The sequence below is a fragment of the Carassius auratus genome, chromosome 12 (assembly GCF_003368295.1).
Source record: "Carassius auratus strain Wakin chromosome 12, ASM336829v1, whole genome shotgun sequence".
In the NCBI taxonomy this organism is placed as follows: domain Eukaryota; kingdom Metazoa; phylum Chordata; class Actinopteri; order Cypriniformes; family Cyprinidae; genus Carassius; species Carassius auratus.
The window spans coordinates 15,687,769-15,698,615 of record NC_039254.1 but is presented as its reverse complement, the minus strand read 5'-3'; the positions used below and the strand labels follow the sequence as shown (position 1 = coordinate 15,698,615).

At 33.8% G+C, this 10,847-nt stretch overlaps 1 protein-coding gene across 2 annotated transcripts in view; it reads left to right on the top strand.

Moving 5' to 3' along the window:
- The first annotated feature begins 5,452 nt into the window (after positions 1–5,452).
- The window catches only part of LOC113111947 (cGMP-dependent protein kinase 1), a 167,055-nt gene continuing 161,660 nt past the window's right edge, over positions 5,453–10,847 (top strand). Inside the window, exon 1 of one of the 2 annotated variants that reach the window (XM_026277220.1) lies at positions 5,453–5,848. In XM_026277220.1, the coding sequence (XP_026133005.1) occupies positions 5,586–5,848 (263 nt within the window). In that variant the 5' untranslated portion in view covers positions 5,453–5,585. Of the gene's footprint in view, positions 5,849–10,125; positions 10,785–10,847 lie in introns of those variants that run through there. The other variant, XM_026277219.1, reaches the window with a different exon arrangement.

The window sequence follows — 10,847 nt, the reverse complement described above, 5'->3', positions numbered from 1 at the left end:
ACGATCTTGTCCCCAACTCACCTCGCTTTCAGAAGAACTCCAGAAGTAACGTATACTTACCATTGAGAAGATAACCTGTGTGTCTTTGTTCTACTGTCTCCAGGACTCCTGAGATAACCCAGTTACCTGAATTCCCTACGAGCTTCGATATCTCCTGTTTTCCCGTAAGACTCTCTGTGCAGTGGCCTCTCCTGTAAAAGGAAAGAGACAAGTATTAGTATTCCGGAATTATGTGGCTGCATTCTGCATTCTGCCGCTTTCTAAGTGATCTGCACAGAATCCGCACCTGAAATTATCCTACTCACCTTTCATGAACTCTTGAAATAATAAAAAACTGTGTAAAATTCAACTACCTCTGTCTCCAGTGTATATCCTGACACATATGTTATGATATATTCTTTTGGCCACAATAATTATGTAGTGAAAATCTACAGCGTTTAACTTTTTTCTCCATATAGCATGCAGTTCAGATGAATTTTATTGATTCAGCTGGACTGACACTATCAGATGAGAACAAATTTCTACTGAATTGAGGTTGGAAATTACTCTTTTTTTTTCTACTCTGAATTTGCAACATTGACACTGTTGTTAATAATGAATCCAATCAACATTGAACTGAATTTATCTGAATAATATTGCTTTCTGTAGAGCTGCTTGTAGCTCAATTTGTTTTATAATCGATTAACTTTTCAACATTGATGCTTTTATTAGACTGAACTGAATAAAGTGCAATTTTTATTTTATTTTATTAGACTTGACTTGACTTGCAGTGAAAGTCATTGAGGTCCAACAGTATAGAGAATTGTTAATTGGTGTAACAAAAAAAAAAATCTTATTTGAATGACATGAGGATGAGTAATGGTGACAGAAAGTACATTTTGGGGTGAACTATCCCTTTAAGACTGTAAAAGTCATTACCATCCAAAGTTGTTCCAGTTCTGGTTAAACAATGTTTTATTATATGTACCATCCAATGTATCATATATATATATATATATATATATATATATATATATATATATATATATATATATATATATATATATATATATATATATATATATATATATATATATATACATATATATATATATATATATATATATATATATATATATACATACATATATATATATATATATATATATATATATATATATGTATATATGTATGTATATATATATATATATATATATATATATATATATATATATATATATATATATATATATATATATATATATACATATATATATATATATATATATATATATATATATATATACATACATATATACATATATACATATATATATATATACATATATTATACCTCAAAAGGTTCTCCCCATTTGCTGGTGCACTGCGCAGATGCTTATCTCTCCTGACAGTTTCTTGTTGCTTTGTCGAACCAGTATGATACAAGTGCCCTGACCTTTTCATCCGTACACTTGCTCCATGGTTATGGATATGATGATGGGGACTGAGACAGACACTGAAGGACCTCTGATGAATTTGAAAATCTCTGCAGCCTGAGGGCTGAGTTTTGGAGGTGGAAGTACACATATGCTGGGTTAAGATTAGAATTACCATTTGCTGTCAAACCACTTGTTCTTTCTTAGCTCTGTGAGGCGAAAAATTACATTTGAATTTCAGATTTATTGGCGTGATTGTTTTGCATACAATATTGGCACAGCATCAAGACACACTCTTACTCTTTCTCTCTCTCACACACACACACACACATACACACGCACATGCACGCACACACATGTTAGAAAATATTACTGGTCAAAATGTTTTGTTTTTGAAAGAAGTCTCTTATATTTAACAAAGCTGAATTTATTTGATAAAAAAAGAGTAGTATTTTGAAATATTATTAAAATTTAAAATACCTGTTTGTTTTCTATTTCTATATATAGTTTAAAATGTAATTTATTCCTGTTATTCAAAGCTGAAATTTCACCATAATTACTACAGTCACATGATCCTTCAGAAATCATTTTAAAATGCCGATTTGCTGCTTATTATTATAAAAAAAGAGAAAAGAAGAAATTAATTATTTTATACAGCAACAATGCAATAAATTGATTATCTTATCAAAGAATGCTGAAAAATTAGAGTTCCCTCAAAAAATATTAAGCAGCATAAACAACACTGATAATAATAATAATAATAATAATAATAATAATAATAATAATAATAATAATAATAATAATAATTGAGCACCAAATCACTGTGATTTGGAACATGTGACACTGGAGACTGGAGTAATGATGCTGAAAATTCAGATTTGTACCACAGGAATAAAATAAAATAAAATGCAGCTGTAGAAAAGAGGAATCATTTTCTGTGAGTTCTTTCAGCTGGGTCCAGTCTCCGGGAATTTGTGTGAGGGCACTTGAGAGTCACATCCTGGCAGGAGTGAGATCCGAGCACTGCGGATTCAGCGGATGAGAGAGGTGTTGAAAAGACAAGTTTCATCCCCTGGCAATTATAACAACCATGGAAGTAATCTGTTCCACTACAGGGGATCAGAGTGCGGGAGTTGACCTAAAAATAAATCCCTGTCATTGAAGTCCCATTGAAAAGCTGCAAAATAACAAACAATGCCGACATCATGGTATCTTTCAGCAGTAGCTCTTCCCTTAACTCTCTCTGAGGAACAAAGGAATGGTTCAAACTCTTTATAGGATATACAGTATAAGACTAGTTCAAAGTCAGTACTCAAATCATACTCATTCTTAAATAATGGGGAGAATATTTGAATAATCTTCATGCAGTTTTCATCCATTCAACATTTCACACATGCCTGTCAAGCTCCAAAAAGGACAGAAAACCCATAATGGACTGTCTATACAAATAGAATGCAGCATGGATAATGTGTTTCTGCAGGCCAAAACAAAGTTAGTATTTATGACTTATGGTTCGGTTGTCCCCCCAAAATAAAATAAAAAAGTATTTTTTATTAAATGTACTCATCTTCTGGCCATCCAAGTCAATTTATTTGTTTCTTCATCTGAAGATTGGAGACATGTAGCATTACATCACTTGCTCACCAATGAATCCTCTGCAGTGAATGGTTGCCATCAGAGTGAAAGTCCAAACAGCTGATAAAAACAATGCAGTAATTCACACGTTATTCACACCACTCCAGTCCATCAACTAATGTCTTGGGAAGCAAAAGCTGCATGCTTTTAAAAAACAAAATCATTAATAAGATGTTTTTTTTTTACCAAACCGTTTTTCCCCAGCTAAAATACAAGTCCTCTATCTATAATATTGCTTCTTTTATGTGATTTTTTCCCCCGCCTGAATCAGGAGAGAAATATGCACAGTCCAAAACAGTTCTGAACAAATGTGTTGATACATTTTAATGTGAAAGATTTTTTTTTTTTTCACTGAAGGAATCGTTATATTTGATTATGATGTTTTGGCCAGAATATATGGTTTACAGTTGCTTTATTAATAGATCCACATCCAGATGCATTCCACAAAAAAACACAGATTTTCGCATACAAGATGCTAATTGATTGGACTGAAGTTCAGTGGATTGTTGTGATGTTTTTTCATCAGATGTTTGGACTCTAATTCTGATGGCACCCATTCACTGTGGGGTCCATCAGTGAGCAAGTGATGTAATTCCTTTAAATTTTGGTATGATTGTCACATAAACCTTTAATGTCAATTTGAATATGTTTCACATTTTGTGTGTATGGCCTATTTGAAAGGATATAAGGGTGCAGAATTTTTTGTTGTTGTTGTTGTTGGGTGAGCTATCCCTTTAAGTGCTCTTCTGCATTCATATTGAGTAAATCTGTAGTTAAGAGTCCCAGCCCCCTCCTTTCCCCATCACAGTCTCTCAGCAACATCAGCTCAGGCAACGTCTCCTCCTCCCTCCATTTAGATAAATCCCACTGTAGGGGCGCATGATGACATAAACATTATTGATTTTGCAACATCCTGTCTTCACTTAGGAACGCTCTACAGTTTCTATGAGAGAAATCAAATGCATTACAGGAAGACCATTGACTGTCAGACCATTGAATGTCTGCCTGAAAACTGATACTCCTTCCCCTAGAGAGCTGCGGATGGCATTACCTCATTGGGATGAGATAACCAGCCATGCTCAAATTTTGTGAATCACAGCAGGTTTTCACTCATGTGACATAAACAGAGCAGAGAGAACAGAAGTCAAGGTGACCTGATCAGTCAGACGAAGAAGACAAATAACTAAACAAACAAAATGGGCTACACTATTTTTGCTAGAACTTCGCTGAGAATAAATTAATAAAGTCAAAATGGAAAACTGACCCAGTAACATAGATTTTGTGCATTGAAATCGTATTCTATAAGGTCGAACAGCAAGAGCTTTTTCCACACTTCACATCAGCGGGTCTGTAAAGATTAACTTGAACTTTTCTTGGATGACTGGGTACTGAGCCAAGACCACAATATGCATAATATGATATCTGAAATGTGTCCATTGAGAGACTGGAAATAACATATTTTGCTGAATGTAAAAATATTGTTTTATAGGCCATCAGATAAAGTAAAATAAGAAAAGAACGAATTCAGAGTTTTTTTGTCCTTTCCAAGAATATGAAGAATTTATCGTCAGCGGTGACTCGGGTTGCATGATTGCATAACTATACTGGAAGACCTGAAGAAGCCAGAATAAGAAAGTGATTTAATGTAATTTCTTAATAAATTGCTAGAACTCAGAGGCTAAAGTAACTCATAATTCTAATAAATAAATTTAAAAAATATGTCAGTAACAATGAACAACCAAACTATTATATTTCAATATTTTTTTTAAATACATATTTTAGTAACAAACAACAACCAAACTAACAAATTTTATTACACTTTATTATTTTATTATTCTTTTTTTATCAAATAGGCTATTATTTATTTTGCAGTAACAAATAACAACCAAACAAATGCATACAACAATTTGTTTATATTTTAAATCAATTAATAAATAGATTATTATTTATATTTCAGTAACAAACAACAACCAGACAAATACATTTTATACATTTATTATCTTTTTAATAAATGAATTAATGAACAAACAAATAAACAAACAAACAAACAAACATTTAATTAACAAGCAACAACCAAACTTTTAAAATAAATATAATGTTATTTATTTTGCAGTAGCAAACAACCAAACAAATCAATACATTTAAACGTATTTATTTTTAAATACACAATATCAAACTAATAATAAACACAATCAATTGTTTTCTTTAAAAAAATGTATAAGTAAATAAATACATACATACATTTTACTGTTTTTAAAGAAAACATTGTCTAGCTTTCATACATTACTGTATTGAGCGCTGCGTACACACTAAAGCACATGATATATGATAGTTTATTCATTCTGAGGCTCGAGAGCGTGGAAGACAGAAGCGGAGTGACCAGGTCTCTCTGGGGAAGGAGGGAGAGGGACATCTAATTGGTTTCTGAATGAAACAATCGTCCTAGTCTGCAGGAAGGGAGCTCACGGAGCGCAGTTGCTCTGTGCTGAACAACATCTTGACTATAGAGTTGTTAGAACACTTCAAACTTCAAACATGAGCGAATTAGACGAAGAATTTGCCAAGATGCTGCTGATAAAAGAGGAGCGGATAAAGGAAATGGAGAGGCTGCTGTTGGCGAAAGAGCAGGAGGTGAATGAACTGAAGAGAAAGCTGCACAAATGTCAGTCAGTGCTGCCGAGCGCTATTGGACCCAGAAGAACCAGGCGCGCGCAGGGCATCTCCGCGGAACCGCAGACCTTCAGGTCCTTCCAGGACTTAAAGAGCGAAGATTTGCTCAAACACCCCAAGTCGGACAGGTAAGAGCCCTACATTTACTATCTACAGACGCGCATTCTTTGCATAGGTGTCAAAACCAGGCTGTGGATGGTCTCTGTCCGACTCGAGTCTCTGTTACCCGGCGGTGTGACTATACTGCACTATACAGGAGTACATGGAACACTTTATATAAAGGTGCTGTAGTTACCACGTTATATGTACTTGCTATAGTAATAACATCAAATTATGCATAATTACAAGTGACTAACCCCAAACTAACCATTAACTCTGTAAGTACATAGTTTTAATAATATTATTCAACAATTAAATGTATTTAACTATACTATACTATACTATACTATACAATACTATACTATACTATACTATACTATATGCCAAATTATACTAATATACTGTTCTATGCTAAACTAAATATAGACATATATGCAAATCATAACATTGTATCATAACATTGTTGAACACTATACTATACTATACTGTACTGTACTGTACTGTACTGTACTATGCAAAATTAAATATGTACAATAATATGCTATGAAGGTACATACAAGATTGTATTATCAAATTGTATAACACTTCTATACTACACTATACTATACTACACTATACTATTCCACTTACACTTAAACTTTTCCCCCTCAAATGTTCACAATATGAACACAGTTAAGCCTAACAGGTTTATACTATACTATACTATACTATACTATACTATACTGGCCTAAATCTGAACTACAAAAAAAAAAAAAAAAAAAAAAAAAAGTTAAATTTATTATTTCTTTAACACTTTTTATTTAAACTTTGTGATGTTTTTACACAATACCCCCGCCCCACAAAGGTGTGCAGAACTTTACTCATTAAAGGCGTGCATCACATGGTTTCAAAAAAGGAGGTCAACTAGTGTAATAAATGCATTTGAAATGCTTCTGTTTTTACTTTCACCAGTTTTGCATCTAAATTTTAATAGAATGAGATACACTTCATGTAAAATGGGTAGTATTGAATCAAACTACATGCATGCATCATAATTAGTTTACATTAACATATATAAAAACATATATAAATGTTGGGCCATAATGCCTATTATAATGCATTCAAATACAGTAGAAGTCCACATCTGGTCTAATGCTCTCAGACATAAAAGCTCTCTATCACACTCTTGCTCAGTGTCCAATAGCCTGAACCTTGTTGAATATTTAATGCTGGCTGTTAAATATTTAATGCCACAGATATTCACTACTATATTTAGGATTCATATATGGTAACTTTCAACTTTCCTGGAAAAATGTGGAATGTCCCGCATCTAGCAGGAATAAGTAAACCCCATTCCTGTAAATGAGTATCTTTATTAACCTCTGCTAGGGTCAGCAGGAGCTGTAGCTTTCTGAATATGCTTGAGATCAACGCTACAGTACATTTTCATTTCGCTTTTGAATGTAATAAATTGAAAAATGAAGTTTTGGATTACAATAAGCAGTTTTGCCAGTTGGTTGTCCTTAAAACATCTCAAAATTGAAATAACTTCCTGTTAGTAGCCACTAGATGTCAGCAAAATATCATCATCCCACAAATGGTTGATATTTAAACTGAGGAATCTAATGCAATGATATGGCAGTGGGCTCTATACTAAGACCTATCATGAAGTGTGGATAGAAAAGATTTTTAGTTAATCATGCCATTGTAACGCCCTACTTATTTAAAAAAAAAAAAAAACATTTTTATGATTTTTAATAATGTATTCAACAATTAAGTGACAAATAGTAATTAAGTGAGTATTTATCTGTGTCATGTGTGGGGAGCAGCCCCATATATAGCCTCTGATTGAATTAAACAGCTTTTGAAAAAAAAAAAGAAAAAAAAAGAAAAACAAACAAAAAAAAAAAAATATATATATATATAGGCCTATATATATATATATAGGCCTATATATATATATATATATAGGCCTATATATATATATATATATATATATATATATATATATATATATATATACTGTATATATATTATTCATAACATAAATGTCTTCACTGTTTTGATAAAGTGAATGTATTTTTGCTGGATAAAATGTATTTTTCTTTTCTTTTCTTTCTCTTACGTAATCCAAACATTTAAGTGAATCACAGTTTCCACAAAAATATTCAACAGCAGAAACTTTTTCAACATCGGCTTGAGCTCCAAATGATCTGATATATATGAATCTGAACCAAACCCCTTGCCATTTTAAACCTTATAACATTTAACATTTGTTAATTATGTAATTATTTTATTCACTGCACATTCAATAGTCAGGTTCTTGTGACTGATAAAAAGCGATCTCTTTGACAAATACTGCCCGCCCTCATCTCTTATCCTGTGTGTTCTCATGTAGAACTCCTTATATAATAAACAAGCTGCTTGAAAAGCACTTGAGAATGGAAAGTGTGTTATCTTTCCCGTGCTGATAAAAGGCTGCAGGGTAACGGCGGCTTGTACTGCAGATCCAGACTCAGGCCTTCCACATTAGCATCACATCTCTCACGTCCACATTCGGACACTTTGATCTGCGTCTGGGCTCCAGTTCTTGTAAATGGTTTGCAAGAAAGACAGAGCCTCATCAGTCGTGCTTAATTGTTCTTTTCTGTTAGGACTGATAAATGGGATTCACGTTCATTTTGGGCCAGCTCTCATGGAAATCAGTTAAAAGGAAGGCATGGACTAGATATTGAATAATGTCCCCTGTGAGGTTTGTGTGCTACATTGTGGGTTTCAAAAATCAGGACATTTATAACACCTTTATTAACATCTTTTAGTCAGTCTTAAGATTCTTCCTGCCAGACAAAACACTGAAAAATATGGTACATAAATCAAGTTGTAGATATAGAGCAAATTATACAGAGCAGTAAAAATATGCTGTACAAGACATACAACATATAACAGTTTGCAAACATGATTGGTACAGCTTGATATTATCAGATTATTATGATATTATAATCAATGCTATTTGTAGTTGGTCATGTTAGTTACATTTTTGGTGATCTCTGTATGGGTGTGTGTTTTCCCCTAGAGGGCGCTTTAATCCTGTTTTCAAATTTAATAAAATAAATGTATTTATTTATTTATTTGTATTGTGTGTTCTTGCCATTACATTTCCTTCTGGCATTTTAAGCATTTAGTATCATTGAAATAGTATTATACTTTTTATTAATATTAAAATTTTTGTTTTGAATCACATTTTCTTTTTTTATTTCATTTTTCCGTTTCATTTAAAAGTTTTAATAATTTGATTCTGTGTTCTTGTCATTTTTATATATTTTTATATGTATATATAGTGTTTTTTAGTTGTATTTAATTTAATACTTTTACTTAAAGAGAGAGAGAGAGAGAAATGTTGCGTGACTAGCTGAAATCAAATAGGTTCGTTCTTAAATATGGGCTATTAGTTTAAATAAAGTAGCTTGTATATATTTATATAAAGCCCTGTTTTGAAATGATATTGTTCAGGATTCCATAGGTTTCAGTCTAACGTGCTTATTGGTGTGTTACAGCACAAGAAGTCTACAGAGGGCATACGAGAGTAACATTTTTTGCACTCACAGTTTGGGCAGTTAATGCGGTGAAATGGAGCACCAGGTGGTCGTGTGTTAATGGGAAGGATTCAGATGATGTTAGGGGCTATGAAGAAGAAACATGTGTTAGAACTCCAGAGCATCATCTGGTCATAAAGCTTGTTCTGTGCTAAGTATAGAAGCATAACTGCAGTTGGTTGTGTAAAAATATACTCCTTGAGCTTCATTAGTGTTGTCTTTAAAGGAATAGTTCACCTCAAAATGATCATTTCCTGATAATATACAATATTTTGTGTTTTTGATAACTGTACATTTTGCTTCCTAAAAAGCAACGATTCATTCTCAGCATTGAACGAATTTAATAATATCTAACAAGCTTAAACTCATACAATTAGAGCAGAACTGAAAGAATTTACTTTAATTAAAGTTAAATGATGAGAAATATTTGTACGTCTTAAAAGGTTAAAAAGCAAGCTCAGTTGCGAGTATAGGTCATAAAACTAGTTAGTGAGAAAACAACAAAATGAAAACGTGGAATATTTTTCTTTGATGTAGGCCTATTTTTTTTTCTGTGCATATTTATTGATACATGGCTGATGTGAACATTTTTTGAAGATGATTTGTATGTTAATAGGGAAAGTTTCCTTTGGATTCAATTAATTTAGTTTTTTTCTTGAATGCGCTCATGTGCTCGTGGAAGGTAGCGCACCGGAAGGCTGAGCGGCTGTTACAGGTGCGCGCTTGAGTCTTTCCTCATTGGTTCATCGGGGAGCCACGAGCGTGCTGCTCTCACGGCGCGTTCACTGCGCGCTCAACGCGTTCCACTCGCGCTCGACAGCTGCGACTGACGTATTTGGACAAGAAATGAATGCCCTGTGAAACTTCTTCGTCTTCCGAATGTGACGTTTGTCAGCGCCGTAGGTGTTTCCCCGCTCATTCCTCCGGTATAAGAGATCCGAAATCACGCCGGTAGATCGGTGCGCGACCTTTTTTTGGCGACAGTACCAAGGAAAACAAGACCCAAAGCGGTTTGTTTTAATTTCATGACCGAAAACTGACCGTTCGCCAAGTTGGAAACGACTCCGGATCGTGGACTGTGGGGAGAAATGGGCACTTTACGCGATCTCCAGTACGCGTTACAGGAGAAGATCGAAGAACTGAGACAGAGAGACGCGCTGATTGATGAACTGGAGTTGGAGCTTGACCAGAAAGACGAACTCATCCAGAAGCTTCAGAATGAGTTAGACAAATACCGATCCGTTATAAGACCGGCAACTCAACAAGTCCACAAGCAGAGTGTCCTCCAAGAGCACCAGAGGACCAAGAGGCAGGCGATCTCAGCCGAACCTACAGCCTTTGATATTCAAGACCTCAATCACGTCACCCTGCCTTTCTACCCAAAGAGCCCACAGTAGGTGCCACTTAAATCTGATCAGTGTTGTTATGAAGCTGTCCGTCAAATTCACTGGAACTA